Source organism: Xiphias gladius, chromosome 20, assembly GCF_016859285.1.
Source record: "Xiphias gladius isolate SHS-SW01 ecotype Sanya breed wild chromosome 20, ASM1685928v1, whole genome shotgun sequence".
Taxonomy (NCBI): Eukaryota; Metazoa; Chordata; class Actinopteri; order Istiophoriformes; family Xiphiidae; genus Xiphias; species Xiphias gladius.
In genome coordinates, this window is record NC_053419.1 from 456,219 (window position 1) to 480,000 (window position 23,782).

General features: G+C 37.0%; 2 protein-coding genes across 3 annotated transcripts in view; one reads left to right on the forward strand and one right to left on the reverse strand.

Moving 5' to 3' along the window:
• crb2a (crumbs cell polarity complex component 2a) overlaps positions 1 to 11,908 on the reverse strand; it is a 36,126-nt gene extending 24,218 nt beyond the window's left edge. The window contains exon 1 of the mRNA XM_040156532.1: positions 11,722 to 11,908. Within this exon, the coding sequence (XP_040012466.1) occupies positions 11,722 to 11,788 (67 nt within the window). The 5' untranslated portion in view covers positions 11,789 to 11,908. The remainder of the gene's footprint in view (positions 1 to 11,721) is intronic.
• A 6,393-nt stretch (positions 11,909 to 18,301) lies between these two features.
• The window catches only part of fbxw2 (F-box and WD repeat domain containing 2), a 17,680-nt gene continuing 12,199 nt past the window's right edge, over positions 18,302 to 23,782 (forward strand). Inside the window, exons 1-3 of one of the 2 annotated variants that reach the window (XM_040157302.1) lie at positions 18,302 to 18,989; positions 20,513 to 20,805; positions 23,399 to 23,621. In XM_040157302.1, the coding sequence (XP_040013236.1) occupies positions 20,539 to 20,805; positions 23,399 to 23,621 (490 nt within the window). In that variant the 5' untranslated portion in view covers positions 18,302 to 18,989; positions 20,513 to 20,538. Of the gene's footprint in view, positions 18,990 to 19,108; positions 19,330 to 20,512; positions 20,806 to 23,398; positions 23,622 to 23,782 lie in introns of those variants that run through there. The other variant, XM_040157303.1, reaches the window with a different exon arrangement.

Below are 23,782 nucleotides of genomic sequence, written 5' to 3' on the forward strand. Positions count from 1 at the left end.
AGCTATCAAGTCAGACCTGTATATTATATGTAAAGTCTCCCTTTGAGATATTTATATTTTTTATTTAATGTGTGTTTAATTTTTATTACATCACCTATTTATTTATTTCATTTTTGGTTTATTAATTCATCAGTTTGTGTACTTATTAAATTATATATTGTATTAATATTATTATGACCCATCTTTTGTTTGATAACAGTAAGCCTACATTAAAATAAGTAAGCAAATTCAAATATGTCTGACAGCTTAGTATCTTTACTTTAAGAAACTATAATCACAGGTTTCCATTGATGTTTTGGAGAGAAGTGTCAGTGGGGAACTGCTGTGGTGAGAAGTTTTGGACAAGAGTTAGATATTATCTCTTCATGGAAAAAATTTTGAAGTCAGTTGCAGTTTTCATCCACCAACAGAAGTTTGAAGGTTAACCTGCAAAATATCATGGAAAAAGAGACAAAACAACTGCAAATTACTCATATGCATGGTGGTAAGTAGGACTGGGGGGCCTTTTATGTGTCTGTGCCCAGGAGCCCATTGTTTCATAATCCGTCCATGGCCTGTAGTGGGATTTCTAACCTTATTTCAAAAAGATGCACGTACAAGTTTCACTGTTAATGAACACTGGGCCAGCCCATCAAGCTGTTCCTTTAATTAGCTATGACTGTTTTTTGTCCAATTAGCTTTAAGCCAGTGCGAATAATGACTGTACTGTGCATTAACCTCTATGAATAGCCATTCTCTTTGCCTGTTGGGCTGTTCTGTGTGTCAATTCACAAAGTGGATGTGAACACTCTAAAGGGGGTGGGGTAGTTTAGTGAAGATTCACAATACACTGTCTCCCCTCACCAGCCAATACCATGAGGTCTGTGTGGAATCAGTCTGCATTCCTTTTATTAGGCCATCTCGACTCCCTGTGCAATATACCCCCATCCACCACTCCCAGCCTCCCAGCCCCCAACACTTTGATCAGTGTCCTGTTTCCAAGTTCTCACTGAAGGGGAAGATATTAACAGTGAAGGGAGTTATGGAGGGGAGAGAAAGAATATTTAACAAGATAAGTAGTCAGAAAGATGGTCACTCTTATTATTTGTTGCAAGTGCTGGTCATGGTGCTTTTTCCAAGAACAAGAGAGATAAAATCAGAGGACTTCCTGAAAAAAAAGGCCATAAAACACTGGCCCTCCTATCATTACAGGAAGAGGAGTTCAGAAGGTGTGTCAAGAGACATATTAATTTGAACTTCTCTTATTACAGGGCTGTAAAGACAACCAAGTCTAAGACCAAGCATAGTCAATTCCAACTCAAGAAAATGTCAAGTCAAAACCACTGGGTTTAAAGGCCCTGAAAATATATATTTTTTCAATCAGCCTCCTGAGAAAAAAGAATCCTACATGGACACACTACTTCCTGTCAAAGTTACAACGGTTTTGGTCCTTTCACCTGCAAGGCTTTCTGTTTTTATGTTTTCTCTGTGCTCTTCTTAGTGGTTTGGGGTAGGTGGGGCTCTGTTGAAGATAATGTTGCATATTTCTGTGCACAGCTAACAACTTTTCAATCAGAACCTGAAAACAATTGTGGGGTTGTTTGCTCATGTTGCCAGGACTGTCCGTGAAATCTGATAAGCAAACACATAGTCCCGATGAATCAGAATAGCTGAGTTTTGGTTTGATGGTTTTGTTAAAAGAGGAGCAAGATTTAAAAAAAAAAAAAAATTACATCTTCAGTAGGAACCATAGGACTCTGAGCTGAGAGCCAAAGACAAAGAGTAGGTAATTCATAAAGTACTGAGAGACTAAAGACTAACACATTGCTGGGTTGGGTATTTTCATGGGATTTTATGACAATGAGAAAATTATAGAATAACATGAGCCATATAATATAATGGGACAAAGTCAAACAAAAATATTCAGGACTATATACTCTAATCTGTAAGATAATTGTCAAGGATCGTGACCTGTCTGAGAAAACTGGAGACCAAGACCATGTCAAATACCAGTGTATACTAAATATGCAATCAAAGTGCATGTAGAATTGTTGTCTTGCTTAGATCAAATTCAATCTCACCTCAGTGGTTTTTTTCTGACCCAGAGCTGCTAACAGCTGTGGTATCTGAAGCCCTCAAGAACTTCTTCAGCTCATCACAAAGCAGAGTTATGGAACCATGGACAACATGGAGTCATTTTATTAAAAAAAACAAATTGTCCATTTGATGTATATTAATCTACACACCTCCTAAAAAGCTGTGGTTTTATCCAGGAATTATGTTATTATATTATATTATAGTTATTATGTTCCAATAAGATAGAGTTCTTATTTTGGTGATTTCAATATCCATATTTGTTGCCGCTCTTTTAATTCTGATTTTACTAAATTTTTAGACGCTTTTAATCTAACTCAACATGTCAAGCATTCCAGCCATTACAAAGGGCATACACTCAGCCTTGTGTTTGCCACAAGGTTTTACCGTCTCTGATCACAAATCAGTGCTCTCCCAGGTACCGTTCGCCTCTCCTGACCATAACACGAATGTCTTTCACTGACTGAGCTTGTCAGGGTTTTTAATGACTTGTGGACAAATATTTTAGATTTTACCATGGTTAAATAAAGATATAAGGAATTGAAATAGACAACGCAGGACAGCAGAGTGGAAATGGAAAGAAAGATAAACATACCGATTCCTCAATTCTCTTAAACATCTGATGTCCACTTATCAGTGTGCAGTCAAAGAAGCAAGAAAATCTTATTTCTTGCAGCTTATATCTAAACAGGGCCATAGTACAGGCATTCTCTTTAAAACCTTATACTCTGTGACTTGTAACCTACTTAGCCACCCAGTTAAATCCTCCCCAGAGAGATGTGAAGAATTTCTTCATTATTTCTATAACAAGATGGTGGAGATTCAGCAGTACTCCATTTTAATTCTCCCTGACCTCAGCTCAGCCTTTGACACAGTGGACCACAATGTCTTTATCAGCTCTCTGAAAAACTATGTTGGCATCAATGATGTGGCTGTGGAGTGGTTCGTCTCATGTTTGAGTTACAGGTCTTTCTCTGTTATACTTGGAGATGCCTCCTCCTCTCATACTCTGCTCATTTGTGGAGTTCCCACAGGAGTCTATTCTCACCCCCCTTTTATGTAATACTCTATGTACATGCAACCCCTGGGGCAAATAATGCGTAGACATAATGTTGACTTTCATTGTTATATAGATGATATAACAGTATGTCCCGATAGAGCCTGGTACCACTAATGCGTCCTGCCTTGATGAAATTAATTACTGGATGTCCAAGAATTTCCTGTCATTGAATGATTCCAAAACAAGTAATCATAATTTCACCACCTGGCTCCAGCACTAGCGGCATTAACAATCTCTCACCTACTCTGTGTGTCTTAACTAATAATGTTAAAAAAGATGCCCATAACCTAGGTGTTATTTTCCAATCTGAGTGTTATTTTCCAATCTGAGTTGTCCTTTGACAGTCAGGTGACTAAAGTGATACAGTCCTGCTTTGTCCAACTGAGATATTTAACCAAGATCAGGTCATTCCCCTCATCTGCAGATAAAAAAAAAGGTCATCTTTGCTTGTATCTCTTCCAGGCTGGACTACTTCCATGCCCTTCATTCTTGTATTAGCCAAAACATTCAAAGACTACAGCTGATACAAAACGCTACTGTCAGGCTGTTAACACGTTCTAAGAGAAGCAACTACATCAAAGCAATCCTTGCTAGCCTTTACTGGTTACCTGTGAGTTTAAGAAGTGATTTTAAAATTTTACTGCTTGTTTTTAAAGCCTTGAATGGTCAGGCTCCTGCTTATATGTGTGATCTGCTAACTCCCTGAGCATGATCACTGCTTGAGATCCTCTGGCAGGGCCCTACTAATGGTTCCATAATCGCAGCTTGTCACTGCAAGTGACTGGGCCTTTGCTGGCTGTGCTCCTCAGCTGTGGAACAAAATCAGTGGCCTCTTTTAAATCTCTACTGACAACTCACTTTTATTTCATGGCTTTTTCTTAACTGATGGGATTTCTTTTAAATGTTTTCATTATTTTATCTTCTGTTATATTCATATTTTATACATTATGTTTTGGATTTTATTGCTTTTATTCTTTTCTTTTAATGTAAAGTACTTTTTAACTATGTTTTGAAAGGTGCATTGTTATTCCCAATTGCAAGCAAACAGCTATCACAATTACAATAGTAACCATAGTAACTACTCACTGTAATCAATTAAATTCCAAGGCTTATAAGTATGGAATCAAAGTTAGTCTCTTTATTTAATGGGATCTGTTTTAATAGAAAACTTTCCAGCAGTTAAGACTGCTCTTTGTTGATCCACAATCTCTCGAGTAGACATCATGTGATGTTATCAAAGTGAATTGATTCTTTTGTGTAAGTAAAGAAATGTGTAGTCACCCCCTCATTAAAAAAAACCTACACGACTGGGTTTGTGAGTTATTCATGTAAGATTAAATGCATGATTTATTTAATATCCTTTGTTTGCCAACTGAAATAGTGATGGATTTTTCTTTGTACATATGTGCACAAGTATGTAGTATTTAGGCACACACTGAATTGTTTTCTCATTATAACAACATACCAACTTATGAAAAAAGATGCATCTTTTTTGTGTGGTAAAAAGAAAAGTTTCTGAAATAACAAGATACAGTGACCTGTTATTATTACAAGGGTTAAAAATGATTGATATAATATGTAGTAATAACAAGAAAGATATGTCACTATAGAATGAAAATTCTTTTTTTTGAAGAGTAAAGGATCTTGTTAAAAAAAAGACATTTTCTTGTCCTAATGTTTTATGTTTTTGTCTAAAATTTTGGTGATCTTATTTGAAGAACTGGTCCTGAATAACTGTTTTTTATTTTCCATATATTATTATAGTTGGAATGACAAACTTTTATAACTTAACCTTGAGTAAAAATGTATATATAAATGGTAATGCTTTATATTTATAATGTAATGCAAATAAGTGTAAAAGTATTTTAAGTGATACAGACTTATTTAGGCTCAAATTAAGCTACAAATAACCTTTTTTGAAAATATTGGGGTCACTTACAATCCTTGTTGAAATTATTGGCACCCCTGAATTTTAAGTACAGAATTTAAAATATCTTCAGAAATAAATACAAATTAATCAATTGTGTATAATCAAAATATTTTTAATAAATTGTTCAAGGTAACTGAACAAACCCCCCCCCCCAAAAAAACCAAAAAAACTTGCCTAATAGTGAAATAATACAAACAATAAAATAAAATGTACCCCAGACACACCCTTCACTGATATTTGGTTGCAGAACCTTTAGCAATGATGATAGCCTCTAAAAATTTCTATCTAGACGCCTCTTGCACCTGTCTGCTGGTAGATTCTGTCACTCTTCCATTGCTATGCTCTTTTAAGTTTGTAGGAGTCCTTTTTCTAATGGCAGATTTCAGCTCTCTCTGAGGGTTTTCAATAGGATTTATGGCATGACTCATTGCTGGAAAGTTTAAAACAGTCCATCTTTACCTCTTCAACTCTTCTTTTGTGCTGCTGGATGTGTGCTTTGGGCTATTGTCCTGCTGAAAGATCCAAGACTCTGGCCTCAAACCTAGTTTTCTGGCACTGGGTAATACATTTTGCTCTAAAATGCCCTGGTAATCTTCTGATTTCATCATTCCTTTGATACATTCAATGCCTCCAGTACCAGAGGCAGCAAAGCAGCCCAACAGCAAGATAGAACGTCCACCATGTTTTAATGTAGGTAGGTTGTTCGTTTCCTTATAGACTTCAATTTGTCACCTATAAACAAACTGATGCACTGCATTCCCTGAGAGCTCTACTTTGGTTTCATATGTCCTTAGAAAATTATCCAAGAAAGAGTGTGGCTTATTTATGAAAGTTTTAGCAACAGTAGTCTCGCCTTTTTGTGCCTTTCTTTCAATAGTGGTGTCCTCCTTGGCCTTCGCCCATGGAGCCCTACTTGGTGTGGTGTGCAGCGTATGGTACAGGCTGAAACCACCAGTCCAGATTGCTCCAAAACAGCCTGAAGCTGTTTAGATGTCTTGTGTGGTGTTTCTTCCACAATCTGCATCAACCTTCGCAGTCTTCTCTCATTGAGTTTCTTCTTAGTGCCACGTCCTGGAAGCGTCTTTACAGTTTTATGACATTTCAAGATCTTTGGCATTTGCCTTGTAGCCTTTGGAACTGTTATGTTTTTTGATAATAGCATTTCTGATGCTCTCAGACAGCTCTGTTGTCTCTGCCATTGTGAAAAAGAAACGGGAAATAATCAGTTGCTTTTTATGCAGCAAAATCATCATTCATTGGTTAATTCAGGTCATGTGAACAGTGATTAAACCACAGGTGAGTCTTATTTGTTTTTTATTTTGTATGAGGAAATAATTTAAATTCATCAAAAGGGTGCCAATAATTGTGTCAAACATACGTTTTATGCGTGCAATTTTGTTGTTTTTTGTTGTTGTTTGTAACTTTGGATATTTTTATTAAATATTCTGATTATATAAATTTGGTTAATTTGCATTTATTTCTTAAGTCATTTCAATATTCTGTACTTAAAATTCAGGGATACCAATAATTTCAACCAGAACTGTATAATTCTGACTGGAGTTCAAAATATTAATTCAATCTCAGTGGCCGCTGTCGGTCAAGAGACATAGAAAAAACATGCTCGTTATTACAGGAAAAAAAATATGAGAAAACATTCTCATTATAATGAGAAAAAATATCAAGATAATGAGAAAATGCTATACTAAGAATACACCTTCAACACCATTATAACAAGAAAAGTTAAAAGCAGTGTTGCCACTATATTGCATGAATAGATGAGCATGCACCACAGCCATCAGTGTAGTTTGTATTATTCTGTTTTCTTTATATATAGTAACTTAGTCTCCATACTGTATGGAGACTATGGATTCAGTGACATGATAGTTGTTTAATTGGACTCTGATTGATTGGATAGACTATGGCACAAAGTTAAAGGAGTTCAACAAGTAACTAGTCAACTGTTAATCAAATGGTGGCAACTGCAAGCAGCAAATAAAAGAATGATTACAGTTTAAAATATAACCTGCCGATGCAAATGTGTCTTGATAATTCCAGAATTACAACATTGCCACAAGCAGTGAGTGTCAGCTGTCATTCTAACATCTCATTTTTCATGTGCTATAACATGAAACCCCCATGACTCATCATTCATTTAATATATATTTGATATGCTCTTTGGAAGCTGGTCTCAGACCTGACAGTTTAGGCCAGCCCTACAACCATAGCCCAGCAGAAGGTTGTTGTCATTTCCAATTGTGGTTGAGGTGAGTCCTCCCCTCAGTCTGAACTGTAGACACTAACTGTGTTTGAACTTTATAGATTAGGGCTGCAGGACAATGTTAGCCACCTGTAGACTCGTAGAGTCCCAGGTGGCTGTCAAGGGTTTCAAGATTAAGTTCAAGTCTTCTTGATGTAAGAGGGAGACCAGGATAAACATGTTAATTAAGTGAGGAGATGATCCTTTGCTTGTTTGATAAGAAACTTAAATGCTGTTGAGTCAAACATAGGTGGAAAAACACTGTTCAATCATATGCCATAGAGGGATTTGTGTATTCAGGCATATATTCTGACCATATATTATTTGATTCAATTGATTTCAAATGATTTATCCCTGTCTTTACATTCATATGCAACTAGACTGCAAAAACGTCTGTATTTTGAAGAACCTACTTGGTATCTTGGAGTTCATCTACTAGATTTTAAATTCTCACTTTCTACAATATCTGTGCATGGAAATTATGGAATAGTTAAGGTTGGGGAAGGATTGTTGTTATGGCAAATAAAATATGATCAAAATATGATCAAAATATGATTGCGTTAGCCAACTATAAGTTTGACTAAAGGTTAAAATAAACGAGGTGTGGAATCATCAATTATGGATATAATTCCAAAGACTACTGGGCTGCTCAATCAATCCTAATGATGCTATAAAACTAGATACAATTCTAGATACAATTCAAATCTTCCTTAGGCTATGGTTATGGTAAATTATAACAAATTCTGGATCAAAAACAGTTAATTCCCCCATTCCCTTGTTGAGTTCAACTTTAGTGAATACTGACACATGAATTTGCTCTGCTGCGCACTAGCAAACCATCTTGACAGTATAGATCATTGACGAAAGCTGCTATACTAGTTGTGTCTTCATCCAATTTTATATATATAAGCCTGCTCTGCGGAATGAACAACAACATCAACAGAGGTTCCATCTTTATATCAATTTTCACACAAACAAAAATAACCACAATCAATAACCACTGAACTTCCTGTAAGTATTCACTATGTCACTAAGTTTTCAGAACCACCTATTTTGGGACAAAGCGCATGTTATATCTGCTGAAAAAAATCTCAGCCTCCTGTTTGTGCCCAATCTTTTTGTGCCCATCGTTTTTATTCTCTCATTTTTGTTTCTGTCTGTCACTACATTGGTTTTCAGTTTGCACACCCTTTCCCTCTCTTTTGATCCCAAGGTCTTCACCACCTTCTCCTTATCCACCCTCCACTTCTACTCTTTGTGTTACTTTCCCTCCCCCTCTTTCAGCTGAGCAGGTTCGATGGCCTCCCTGACCTCCAGAGCCTTTCCATGTTGTAATCCCTCTGGCCTCTTTGGGCCAATCCCCTTGCTCCTATAATCTCCTGGTGCCAGGATACCTGCACAGATTACAGTTTCAAGCTTCAACCTCTAGCAGGTGTCCAATCTGTCACCTATTCTGTCACCATATTCTCCTTCACATGCTCTTCGTCACTTTTACCTCACATCTCACCAGCTTCCCATACTCAAACCCTCATGAAATGTGGCACACTTGTCGGATTCCCAGGATTTAGAAGCCCTCGAATAACACTCTGGGAGGCGCTACAGTTGTGGTGTAACATTTTATGTCTTAAAACAATTTATTTCACCCACATTATGCCATAGTGATTCACAAAACCTTGTGCAAACCTTGGGTGACTGTACCTTATAAATGAGTTTTTTCTCTTACTCTATTGCTCCTATATAACGTGCTGTGGTTATCAGATATGGTACTTAGAACAAAGCTCATATAAAGCAACATATGTATCTAAGATAGGCTAACCACACCCAGACTCCAACTCTGAAATTAACATATAGACTATTCCTTTAATATTACACACATTGCCATAGATATCAATTATCTATAACTTTTATTAACACTAATTATAATATAGTAGCCAAATGTATGACATAAGGAGAGTGCTCAAATTATTATATTTCCAATTTATACTGTATTCACAGTTATTTATTCAGCCCTTTGGCTTTGAAGTCTCTGCTTGAGGCTATGTAGTCACCTTCAATGGCTTGATATTGTTCAGGAAAATTACTTTATTGGAAAATTTACTCTACAGGAAAAACCTGCCTTTTAAGAGTATAAGAACAAAGTTTTTGACAGAAATTTGGAAAAATTTACTTTTTACACGAGTCAAGATTTTAAAAAAGCACTTCTACTGCAGATGTCATGCAGCTCATCACCATTTCTAAATGTGTGATTGGCCTTGTTAATTGCTATTTTTCTTTCATTTTTACTTCTCTTAAATCCTGATTTAAACTGGAGCATGAACCCAGAGTCACACACTGCACACAGTCACACACAACATTATGACCTGTCCACCATTCATGGTAATCCACAGAATACACACAAGGTTTATCCTGACTGCCCAGACACCTGTACCGATCAGACATGATGCGGAGGAAACAGATCAGACAGTGACAGCCAGGGGGGACATATGTCACATTCACCTGACACAACCCCAGTTAATACAGTTACACTTGTCACATCCTGGTAGCTTAATGTTTAAGATGCATGCCATACACACCTCTCCCTCCTCTTGTTTCCTGTCTGCATATCGACTATCAACTGTCCAATAAAGGCGACAATGCCCCCACAAAGTTTTGGAAAATAAAGTCGCAGCCTCGTTCTCTCTCATACACACATCTTATTTTCTTTAGAGGTCCACAGATCAGCTACCACTTACCCCATCACATGGGTACACACACAGAACCGTCTTTTACTTCGGCTGTACATACACATACATTATGTCTGCCAGACACAATCCTACCCTCGATGATAACATGCCTTAATCTGTAATAATCGGACCGTTTTTGTCTCTTACCTCCCTCTGAGTCAGATAATCTATCTTTTATATTCTGAAAATGAAATTACATGCACTCTGGTAATGTTTAATTGTTTCACTCCATATTTTTTTCCCAGTTACATCCCTGCAAACCTCTACACCCCTGAAATGTGGCCCACCCCATGGTTTGAAAACACTGAGATAGAAATATTCATTCTACCAACAATTTGAATTACTCATATACAGACGGTATCAAGGATACTGGATGTATAGTCTAACAACATTCTCAGCCATTCCCTACTGATGCAATCCTAATCAAGTTATACATATTGTATGCTGTGGCTTTAATCACTTCTATCATTGTGTCTTTGTGACTGTGAAGCAACAGTGAAATGAATATATGAATGTGTGTGTATATATATGTGTGTGTGTGTGTGTGTGTGTGTGTGTGTGTGTGTGTGTGTGTGTTTGATTACCGAAGTAATCCGAAGTGTTTTATAAGAGCATTATGTCATAAGGGGTTAAGGGACATTTTTCTGCCATTTCTCTAAAAACAAAAGTTGATTTTGAGAAAAAAGAGAAAATCATATGAATTGAACAATTGAGCACTTTTATATAAACTTTCTATTTTTGAACAGTTAGGCCCAGAGTCTTATCAGCAAGCTTGATATCTGATGTTTGTTTGGTATTCATGAATCAAACTTGGTGGAATACTACATTAAAAAAAAATCTAAATGTGTGACCTCATTCTACATCTTCATTCATACAAAGGCAGATATGAATTAACTTTTTTCTACTGATCTCACCCCTGTTTGCTCTGTTTGAGTATGCATGACTGAGAAGCCCTGCCTCTGATTATGAACCAGTCATGTGTCAAATCTGATCGAAAGAGCTAGTAAAAACTACACCACAAATATATGATTTCTGTCTCTCAAGCTACACCTTTTACAATAAATGTGATTTCTCAGTGTGAAAATGCATTGGAAACTGACCAGTCCCCTCATCACTGTTGAAAGTGACAAACCACCCACAACTTGGCTCCATCTATTTGAGTGTCTTATATAGTGGGGGAAAAAAACAATCCAATAAGCACCTCCCAAAAACCACTTGTTCATGGAGCAGCATCTCTGAGAGCACTGATGACATTCCTGGGACCTGCTCCTGTTAACTGTTTAAGGAAAGTAAGAATCCTCGTGGCTCCTCTGGACTATCCAATAAATGATAAAATGCTAGAAACAATACGTTTTTTGTTAGTCAATAAGCATACAGTAAGATATGTGAGGTACAGTACTTCTTGTGGATTTCCTTTTAATAACTCTTCATGTAAGATGTTTCTAAAGCAATTGTATACTGCTACTTTAGCAACAGGTTATATGACAAAGGATTACACTCTAACTTCATACAACAAGCAAGTGACCACACAAAAGTTTATAATCAGGATTTACAACCTGACATTTCCTTCAGTACTTTAGCATTCAGCTACACTTACACAGAGAATTTCATCCGAAATCAAAGATTCAAACTGTCCTTAAACACAGACCAAACTAACAGAACTGTTATTTCTACTCACCCCATTTGAACATCATCATCGTCAGAAGCATTGTCTTTAGATTCAGATGAACTTTACCCAACTCCATGGTAAAACCACTGATCTTGATCTGTGTAAGACTAGAAAAAAAGAAGTGAGAAGTCCTAAAGTACTGACATGCTGCTGTGAGATGGAGAAGCTCCTCACTGTGTTGCTGTTCCCCTGTGTTTAGAGGCTGGCATGCTACACACTGCCCATGCTTGGCTAGTAATGAGGGCAGCACCTGACTCAAACAGACAGCCCTCCCTCCTCTGGACTTACAGAGTGTAATGAGCCATGAAAGCAGAGACAACAGCAAAACATGAGCTGGAGTAACCCCGGCTAATACTGATGCTCATTCTCCAATCTCCCATTGAAAAGGGATACTGTAGGTGAAGGCATAAAGACAAGAAACTGCAAAAGGAGAAACATAAAAAGAAAACATAGTCAAAGGAGGAACGTATATTAAAAGAAAAACATGCATATTGTTGGACTGTTAAAAAAGAGGTAAGAATCAAGATAGAAAAGAAGGATCTTACAGGTATAGCTGTCTGGTTTTATACCATCTAAATTCTTAATACTTTAATTAAACTGAAAGGATATAAGTTAAATGATACTAATTTCAGTTTTAGAGTAACTAACACAGTTAACCCTTTAATGGCCCCATCTAGAAAAAAACAAAAACAAAGCAAACAAACAAAATTGATTATAATTATTATTTTGCATTTCTTAGTTCCTTTTGACACAAACAACAAATATCACTCGTTATTTTTCAACTAACTGAGTCTCTACTAAACAACAGAGACATCCATTTTCTGTAAAAGTACACTTTAATAATTTGCACAGATTTGTCTTCATTAAAGAGAAGTAAAAGATATTTTTTAAATTACGCATCTCTATTTGTGGATAAGAGTAATGTATAAAAACCCCAAATAAAAAAATAAAAAAACTTAATAAAACAAAAAGTAACAAAGGATAAATTTAAAAACAAGAAAAAAGAAACTCATACCATATGCAGTTCAGTGTCTGTAGAACCAGATCAGACCCGCTCATCTGCATTTTGGTGTAACGTCACAACAGTTCTTTGGATGATGTATCTTCTTGTGGTTTTCCAGAAAACATTACTTATTTGTATTTAAACACAAGTAAATTGACTATTACCTGTAAACTTAAGTTTTACATCAGACACCGGCTTTTGGCAGAAGTTTATTACACTATTTATTACAGTTATTGTGATTAAATTAGGCTTTGTTGAGCATTATTACTAGTGTCAGCAGAATGATCCTGAATTTACCTCATAACAACTAAAAACAACAAACAACTAAAAATGTCAGAGAATTCCTAATAATTTAATGAATTCATTTGCATCTTTCTGTTTAGTCAGCCTTCCAAAACTAAACTACATCAACAAAATACAATTACCTTTGAAAGCTCTTGCTGTCGAAAGATGTCTGACCCTGAAATCCCACATGGGGAGTTTTTTGGGCCTAGCACATGTCAACAGATTGCTAGAGATGGTTCAATCAGTTTGCATAAAGCAAAACTAATATTTCAATAAGATATAACAACTTGTGCTTTACCAAACAGTTCTGAGGACAACTGAAAAAAAAAGTGCCTTTCTCAAAACTGAAACCATTTAAAGACCACTTAAAACATCTATACCTGTGTTTTTCATGTTCAGAGTTAACAAGGCACAATCAGCTTGTAGAAGTTGAAACTTGTCCTATGTGGGTAATCCATCAGAGGGTACGAAGATCTGATTATTTTAATCACTTCTTTCTAATTTTCTTGTCAGCTTCTGCTCAGCATGTTTATATGTTTTATATGCCAAATGTTGGACTTTATCATCATAGTGAACATCATGATTACCTATGCTGTTTTCAGTTATAGTTATTTACATTTCACAGCACTGTAAAATCTCAGTTATTGAAAGCAATTTAGAACAGCTAAGCCTAAACTAACTTTGTAAAAGTTTAGTTTGATTATATATTATATAGTTCCCCAGAATAACATGTAATTCAGAATAAAAAGAGGGGTGTATAATATTTATGCATGTAACCACAAAATCCCTAGTTCAGTTGCAGATAGGTACCCTTCTGCATGCTGTACCCCTTTGCTCTCTGATCTCATCTGTCTGTCTCTATACAGTCAAAAGCCCATTAAATGCAAAAATGCCCCAAAAATGTATCTTAAAAAAAGTTCATTGCCTTGTTTTACATTGACGATGTCTCAATTCAATTATGCAATGGACTTTCTAATTCAAGCCAGTTTCAAGTCTCTGCAAGTTACTTGCATACTATAAGGAAATAAATAGAAACCAATGACTGATCTACAGGTATAAAAAAGATTCACAACTCTAAACAAAATGAAAATTAGTCAGAATGTGCTGTGTGTAAAGTGTATGCATTTTGTAGGCTACAACAATTTAACATTGGTATGGTCCTTTATAGCTAATTTATGAAAACCCAGTTTCCATGCAAACCCGTGAGATGTGTTATTTCATGCAGTGTATACTTTGAATAGTTTCTGTGTATATGTGTTAACCCTGTCCAAGTGCACCACACCTCTTGCCCCATTTGAGCTAGAGTCGGCTCCAGCCCCCCATGACCCTTAACAGAATGAGGAAAATGTTAGAAAATGGATGCATAGATTGACATCAATTTTTTATTTTAATGACGCTAAAAAGGCAAAGCAGTTTTGCAATTTGGAGCCAAGCTATGTCAGCATCCAAAATTCTATACACACCGGTGTTGACAGATGTCCAAAAACGTGCACGATTTTAAGGATAAATTGCCATTATATTTATACATATTAATTTAACTGAAAGTATAATGGATTTGTCTTAGGAACCCTAAATCCACTGGACATCCATGTGTGAACCAATCAGTCAGTGGTGTTGTGTTGTCTTCACTGTGCACAGTCCAGTGACTCCAGGCCAGGTTTTAGTCACTGGCTCATTAGTGTCTTCAGCAGTTTTAGTGGCTCCCTTTTAGCATGGAGCTTAGCAGTCAGACATCCATCACTTAGCCTGTTTCAGACATGTTACTCCCTTTACTCCCTCTACTGCTTTTACTCCCTCCACCCCCCACCCTTCCCTAAACACCAGCTGCACCTGACACCCCATGGTCCAGCAGACAGATTTGTACCCATGAACTTTGTGTCACCCACAGTAACTGACACATAATCAGCATAGTGTGCATTGTGCATATAGGTATACTTGTATGAATAATGTCAAGACTTAACCTGCAGACAGGAGTTCAGCCTGAAAAAAGCACTGGGTTAAAACTGCAAGTTGGTGTGTTGCTTCAGTGAGATTGCACCTATGACAAGATGAAATACAGTACAAGTTAAGTTAGTGTAATACTGTAAATCCAAGATTTTGAAGCTTATCAGATGCCAAAACACTGAACAGCATTTGTTATCAACAATAATTATCAACATTAAACAGTACAATTACAGTGTTCACATTACAGAATAATCTACCAGGAATATACACTTACACATGTTTCATTGGCCAACTCAATGTTTTGCTGGATGATGGTGTATTGTGTTGCATGCTGGATGGCCCATCTGCTTTTATTGATACAGTTCTAAAGTTGAGGCCCGATAGTGTTGACTAGAGGCTGCACCGTCCGTCGTTTTACACATGTCGAAAATATTTTTTCATTTTTGGTCGATGTGGTAAAATATACTTACAGGAGTAGTACATATACTATATAGTTGTGCTCTGCTTATTTTAATTACTGTCACAGCTATGAAAGAGTTTAAATAAGACACCACCACGACTGATGGACATCGGGGGTAGTAAGCTTGAGAGCTACAGTAAAATCTCGAGTATGGGTACGCTATGATTTTTTCCATTGCTAAATCTAATATCATGGAACTGGTTTTCAAGTATAGGGTCGGATGTGTACAACCCTGCCTTACGTAATCATCCTCTGTGGACCATGAATATCTACAGTTAAACCAGTACCTGTCTTCCTCTGCACATAGTACTGGACAAACAGGCTCACCAACTGACAACAACATTTTAGGTTCTGGTTCTAGCAGGGCAAAAATGTACTTAATTAGATATGTTTATGGTGATTCATAGTTTATACTTGTGCAAAGATGAAACTGTATGAAGAGGCAGATTGGCTTTCACTGGAGGACACAGAAACAGGCCACTGTAAGAGATAAGCCTCAACCCAAAATGATCCGTATCATGTCGACAAGTTAGTATTTAAAACTATTGACTATTACATAACAGAACTACAGATAGCACACAGGCGAGCACTGTCATTCCTTTATCACGGTTTTATTACTGAAGAATCTACAGTTAAATTAACTAATATACAGTAACTCCAGCACACACCAACTCAAATGAGTCAGAGCTCGGTTACACGTTGTATTTCACCAGATGTTCTTTCAGTAGGCCTACATAACATAATGTAAATGCAAGCTGTGCTAAAATACAGCTTGATACATGCTAAACTCCAGAGAGGGAATATACTAGCGTAGCAGATCTGTTGTTCTGTCCTTGAGACATTCCTTCCTGAACAGTATTAGATAAAGAATGAGTGGTAAACCACACAAGGAGTGAGTAACAAAAATGTTGTCAGTTAACACCTTCTATTAGTCAGCCATTGTGTCATCTAAAAGACAATGCTTACAAATAAGTTTCCTGTTTACTACAATGACCTGATCAGGACATGACACTCTGTGCCATATACAGAACAGCACAAACATGACTTATGCACTATATCAGTGAGCTTACCTGACCTCTTGTGTTTTTTCCTACTTTGATGGACAAACTGGCAGCGCCACCTTAAATCTAATCATAGTTCAATCACAAATCAGGTAGAGTGTTTAGATGTTGATTTGACTGCCACCTTTTTAAACTAGTGAACATTTTAACATCCACCTAAACTGAAAGTTATATATATGGTGACTCAACTATATGGAATGTTACATGCTTAAAATGTAATCAGAAACTGTTATTGGTGGGTAATTTGTCAAAAATCTGGCATTTCCAGAAGAACCACCATGTTTTTCCAGTTTTTATACCAGGAATGAAACCACTTAGCACTGTATTATTTCACTCAGCTGTAGGCAAGGCTGGGTTATCAACCAAGCCATGGTAATATGATTCATTGTAATTTTGTTTGGGAATATGGGAATATACACTGTACTGACACGATAGGGGCCTAATCTTGAGGCCCCTTTTCTGCAGAGGGACCTTTTGTCAAAATCTAGTGGTAAGACCTTCATTATTTCAGCTGATTCTGTGTTTACATGGTGTTTTTGGAATATAAATGGATTTACGTTTTGGGTGGGGTTAACAGGGACTCAGCAGCACGTTTGCCTGTTGCCCACAAGCGGGTTAATCTGACCCTTGGTATAGGGGTTCATGTTTATGTCGGAGTGAAGGTGAGAACTGTCAATCATCTATTGTAAAGTACAGCTTATTGGAATGACTACCAAACATGCGAATTGAGACCCAGTGAGTAAGAGAAAATTGTAGGGATTACTTTGCAAGGCTGTAGTTCCATGACTTGGCAAATATAAAGAGGTGTTAGAAGGGTGCCAGAGCAGTTACCCGCTTCACTAGAATTCCAGCATTAGTATTAGATTTGGACACAAGCCCAGAAATGTGAATTATTGGGGAAACAAAAGACTGGGTTCAAAGAATACCTACCCTGACCCTAGGTCTGCATCATACAAGCTTCAGGAGAAGAATAGGAAACTACACATTTCTGGTTTAAGGGCAGTGGAAATGACGTACTATATGATAAACTATGGATGGACTGCATGGACTGCACTTGTATAGCGCTTTTCTAGTCTATTGACCACTCAAAGTGCTTTAAAATGTACGTCTCATTCACCCATTCAAACACACATTCACAAATTGATGGTGCATCATCAGGAGCAGTTTAGGGTTAAGTGTCTTGCTCAAGGATACTTTGGCACACTCTTTGAGCTGGGGATCGAAACAGGATTGCACTGCCTTCTGAGCCATGCTGTCCCCTATTTAGCTTTTAGTTTTATTACGTTTAAATTGTAAGGTTCAGGTTATACTGGGGAAAATATTATTGTTTTGGTTTTAATAAAGCATGTCTTGTTGGGGCAGTGGCAATGGCACAGACAGGTAACAATCCTTCTACATAAAACAAATTACCCTGATTATGTCATTAGGGTTATCTCAGTTTAGGCTTGGAGACTGTATGTCTGGAACAGAGAATCTACTGTTGCATTCTGGAGGTGTGGAGTTTGAAAGATGTGGGCGATTACCAGGAAGGTGGGGTCTAATAAAAAGATACTATCAAGTTGCATTGTGGGAAGTGTAGGATCCACTGTTTCAGGGACCAAGGCTTCAAGACTCTATGCAGCAAATCATATCAAACTCGTTACGTGTTTGCCTTCTGGCGGTAACTATTCTTCAGAACATTCTAGCAAGCTACTGTACCTGAAACGTTCTTATGTTGTGTGATTTTAATATAATAATAATAACTGTCAGAAAAAAGTCGTCCTTGCATTACTGACAGTATATGATGTTTGGTTCCACTGCGATTCAAAATAACCAACCACCAATTATCTGATGCCGTGGCTGTACAGACATAACGGAACCACCGAGAGAGTCAACATTGAAAAACCAGCCCCGGTCACATATTTCATACCATTCCACATTGTGAGCGACCCCGGAAGCTACTTTACCTGGACATACCACAATATTTTTTTCCGCAGTGTTGTCTCACAGGCAAATTAAGTCCTATGAAGAGAAAAATGCCAAGGCAATTACAAAGGAAAAATAGAATAACTGTATGTGTTTAGCGGACACATATGTAAGAAATGTAGAAATTATACACGACTTACTTTTCTGAACGGGCTCAGTTCCTGCATGTTGTTTTTGGGGCAGAGTTAGACAATACTACGCCGCATCCTGTAATCCAGGGCTGAGGGTAAAAACATTCCCCCACCGTAGGATAGCATTTAATTATCATTTGGTTTTCAAGCTGTCAGACGCTGCTATCGTTATATCGAACTATCTAGCGTAAAACTCTCTTTGTGGGAAATGTATAGAAGACTGTTCCATTAGAGACAGTATGTAGTTCACAATTAACAGGATCAGGTACTCTCATCATGGTGGTTAGCTAACGTTAGCTACGAAGCTAGATTATTTGGACAATCCTTTCAACTTGCTTGCTGACAGGTTAGCTTACGACAGCTAACTTCGCTATGTGAACTACCTAAACCAGGAAAGTGGCGATAAAGGAACACCCTGCAACTCCCTGGTTGGTGGACATTTTGAGTTTACATTTTAAACGTTATTTTATTTACTAGCACATGTTTTTCATTGATTTTGGGGCCTTTACCAGTTTTAGCTAACTTGCTATTGAATTGTATCAGTGTTACTTAGCTAACGTTAGCTACAAAAGTTGCTAACTAGCCAAGTAGCTAACTTAGACTGAAAGCGTAAGCAGATACAGTTGCTCGTATAATTAATTCCCTCCAAATTAGTCTTTCTTATAAATGACACTTGTACCAGACACATACTTAGGTTACCGAACAGGCCAGCATTGCTGTTTTTTGTGTGTTTTTGTTTTCGTGTTTTTAAAGCACAACCGTAGCCAGGTAAGCTGTCTGAAAGCCTGTCGTTAAAGCCTTAAGCTGTGTTTATTTTAATTAAGTCTCAATTTACACAGTTTAATGGACGTATCAGCAGTGTATAAACATATAAAATGTTTCCAACTAAATTTCTTCAACACTGTATTTAATTGACTTAGAGATTGCGAATAGCCTTTTGCAACCACACATTATTGTCTATAGTTTACCACAGCTATTAATGGCATTTTTTCGGAAATCATAAGCCGTTGTATCTAGTATTATCCAACAAAACTTCAAAATATTCTTTCTGGCTGCAGTTCTGGCTTATGAATCTACTATAAATTGGTCAAAGTGGTATATTTGATGAGTCATACATCACTAAAATATCATGAATAGCTTCGAAAAAAAGCCCAAAGTATTAAATTTTGCAATGATATGAAACAGAGGAAAAAGAAAAACAGCAAAATCTCTTATTTTAAAATCTGTTACCAGTACATGTTTGGAAATTTGAATAGATAGATGAATTAAATAATAAATTAATTTCAAAACTGTTATTTGATAATTTTCTATAATCAGCAAATTCACTAATTATATCCTGTGTAATTTTAATAATTCATTTTTGCACTGTGATTTTGGTGTTCTGCTTTCTGTACAAAGTTATCATTCAGAGTGGTTAAAGAGATTTCAGTTATGTACCACATACTGATAATGCTGATGGAATTGCTACTTAAGTATTCTATACTTGCAAGAACTTCACTTAAGTAGTTGATACATTTTGTAAAGTATTGTATATATATTGTATATTTTTATGTCATTAAATTTACAGTTAAGTAACACATTTAAAAGCTTACAGACACGTAGTTTCCGTAGCCATGTTACTAAACATCCAATTTTCAACCTTTGTTTCATCTCATTCAGAATTGATTAATCAATAAACAGTAAAATAAATCAATAACAAATTTGATTAAAGTAACCTATCATACATTCTGTACAGCCTCTTTCTATTTTTTAGTGTCATTGCAAATTGAATATCTTTTGAGGTTTTATTGGTCGGGAAAAAAACAGCATAGTTGAAGACATCACTTTAGGATCCTTTCCTTATCCAAAACATAGTATTTACCAGATTCCTACTCTGGTTGCTCCAGATACTCATGTCATCTTATATAACATATAGTACATAATGCAGTAAGACCCAGCATTGTTCCTGTAGGTGTTGCAGGTTGCTCTCATGTGCCCATGGAGAAGGTGGCCTTTGAGGGGTGGCTGGAGTCAGTCTCTGCCACTTTCCTTACTCTAAATGACCAGCAGCGTAACCAGTCTCTGGACCACCTCATATCTTTAAGTGGTGCTGCCCAGCTCCGTCATCTGTCTAATGGGCTGGAGACACTGCTCAAGCGTGACTTCCTCCGCCTGCTTCCTTTGGAGCTGGCCTTCTACCTGCTACGCTGGCTGGACCCTCAGACCCTGCTCACCTGCTGCCTAGTCTGCAAGCAGTGGAATAAGGTAAATATCATGTTTCCTGATGTCTGGTAGTGTTATCGGGTCCTTCTAAGTTGACTTAGATGTCTCTTTGTTTCCCTCACTTGCGTCTTTTCCTTATTTCTTAGTCCTGGGGTGACGCAAGGAAAACATATGAGTATAGAGAAATAGTGGAAAACGTTTATAGTGAAATGAGACATCCTTCCCTCTCAGGCATCATCTAAAGCGGCATCACTCTCTGGTAAAGGTGGCACAACTTGATTAGTACACTTCAAGTGTTCTGCGTTGTTACCTGGCATGCAAAGTAAAACCTGTAGTCAGACTGCATACAGATCAGTGTAGAAATAACTTGGTAGCCTAAAAATTGTAAGGAAAATGGAAACAAATATCAGGATGGTTTCAACTAGACTTATCGTGACTCATTTACAGCATCATATATGACTGAATGGAAATTAAAATGTGTTTATTACTAAAAGACAACAGACAGCAATGACAAGTTCGAATGTTATAAATAAAGTCTAAAGACTGTCCTTCATGAGTCAGGATGCAGGTTATAAAGAATATTAAACAGAAAAATATCCATGAATGATGAGATATAAAAAGAACATGAAAGTAATTCCATGCTTAATTCGTTAATCTGGCCTGCATTTAACACTATTTGAATCGTTGAATTGGAAAAGAAAAAAACTTAAAATACAGCATACAGTCACTAACAGATTCGCTAAAAAGGTGTTTGTCTTTCCAATAAAAGATTTCCACAAAGGATGGTCTTGTGTATCCTTCCTTCCTAAGGGAAGCCTCCTTCCTCCTTTGTTCCTCTGAGCAGAAACAATGAAATCGAGACATCTTAAATGATGATGGACCAGTTTCATTTTTGGTCTACCCAAGGGGAGAGCAGACATTAGATAAGGCAAATAAGAAACACCCATGGTAATTCAGAGGGATGGCGGGGGTTATGGAGCATGGCATAGACAGCATGCTCAGTTGATGTGCGGTGCTCTTTGACCATCACATGATTTGACACATGATTTCAGTTCTCAGTGATGTTGCCGCCCAAATGGCACATTTTTACTCATACTGGCTGAATTGGTCCTAATAAAATTCCTGTCTATGCCTGTAAGGGCTAGGTATCCTGGGTAATTTCAAATCGCTTTTTTGATATTGACCAAAATGTGCCCATAGCACACAGTATCGAAAGCTGGCACCAAATGTCCTCCTGATTTAAATCCAAATTTGCAAACTTTACACAATTTTATTTAGGCAAAGGTCTTGTACAATTGCTAGGGTTGCGACAACATTTGGGTCACTCCATGATGTCATTGTACCCAACAAATAGTGTGCTAAATGTTCGGCTTGTATCTTCATTAGTTTCTAAGATAGGGGATGTGGCCCTAATACACAAGCATTGCTAAAAATATAGCAAAGTTCCACTTTTGAACAGTTGCAAATTTGAAAATTGTATTTAAAAATTATTTCGTCCTTTCCAGCCCACTATATCTTCACACCTTGAACCAAACTGTATTTATTAAGGTATCAAGCATACCATGTTTTACTACAAACAGACATTCTGATACAATTTAACTAAGGCAATGTCAGGAAATTAAAAGCTTTGAAGAAATAGTGTCTACTTTAAGAGTTTAAACAATATATTGAAGTCCTTTTCCGAGTCTGGTGTATATTGTCTGCCAGTTGGTGTAAGTGGGGCAGCAGTGATCTACAGGATATGCACAAGAGGGACCCAACAGATATCCTCTCTCCTTGGGCAACAGTAAGTCTTAGAGGGACCATGAGGATGCATAAATGTTACTTGTACATCTTGTTTCTCCTCCAGAGTTGCACGAATGTTGCATGAATATTGCCTAGCCACCACTTTTGGTCATACAGGCATACATTATATTTCCCAGGAACTGTATCTGCAAGACAGACTCCTGATGTCACAGCACTTTGTCCCAGCGCTTGTAGATGATTCCCACTCAAATCCACAATGAAACTAGGACCACCTGACACCCTTCTGACCTGCAGATTGTTTGGCATGACTGGAACTTTTTTAGAGCCTCCATATCTCCAAAACCAAAGAAGATACAAGCACACTAGTTGTTGGGTACAATAACATTATTTACATGAGTACGAAGCAAATCCAAGATCATCAGTTAAGAAAATATTCTAAAATCTGGTGATTTGACATAGAATTATCTATTTGAGAATTTGGACATCATTTGTTAAATGAAGAAAGGTTTCTATAGAAAAAACATGCTTATATCTCTCAAAAATAAGGTACCAAAATAGTTTTTGTATTTGTAAATAAACACACATCATTCTGACACTAGTTCAAAAGTTGCAGCGTTACATGATGTTTTTATGCCAACTTGCATAAAATGTATACATTTTTCCTGATATACATAAATGTTTACAACAAAATTAATTAAATAAAAAAGGTTATCTGATGTAATATTAAAGGAAAAGCCAGAAATAATTCTGTTTCAGAATATAAATACCACATTTACAAAACAATGCAAAGAAACTAACAAGTACTGTGTTGCTGCTTACCTTTTCCGTTTATTGAAAGTACTTGTCATTTCCCCACGTAAGTGTTAAAACATTGTCTGTCTCCTTGTAGGTGATAAACTCGTGTACAGAGGTGTGGCAGGCTGTGTGTCGGGAGCTGGGCTGGAGGATTGATGAGTCGATTCAGGATGCATCCCACTGGAAGGGGGTCTACCTGAAGGCTAAACTGCGTATGATGCAGCTGAAGGGTCAGGAGGCCTTTGAGACATCATCCCTCATTGGCCACAGTGCTCGAGTATATGCCCTCTACTATAAGGATGGTCTCCTCTGCACAGGTACTCTGTCGCTCTGGTTTATTTTCAGTGGGGGAAAGACTGGATTAGAATCAGCCTCGAGTTATATGTATGTGTTAAATCTTCTCATCTGTCTTGGAAACTATGACCAACGGTTTGAATCAATATTACTTTCTCTATCATCATTCATTTTAAATATTAGT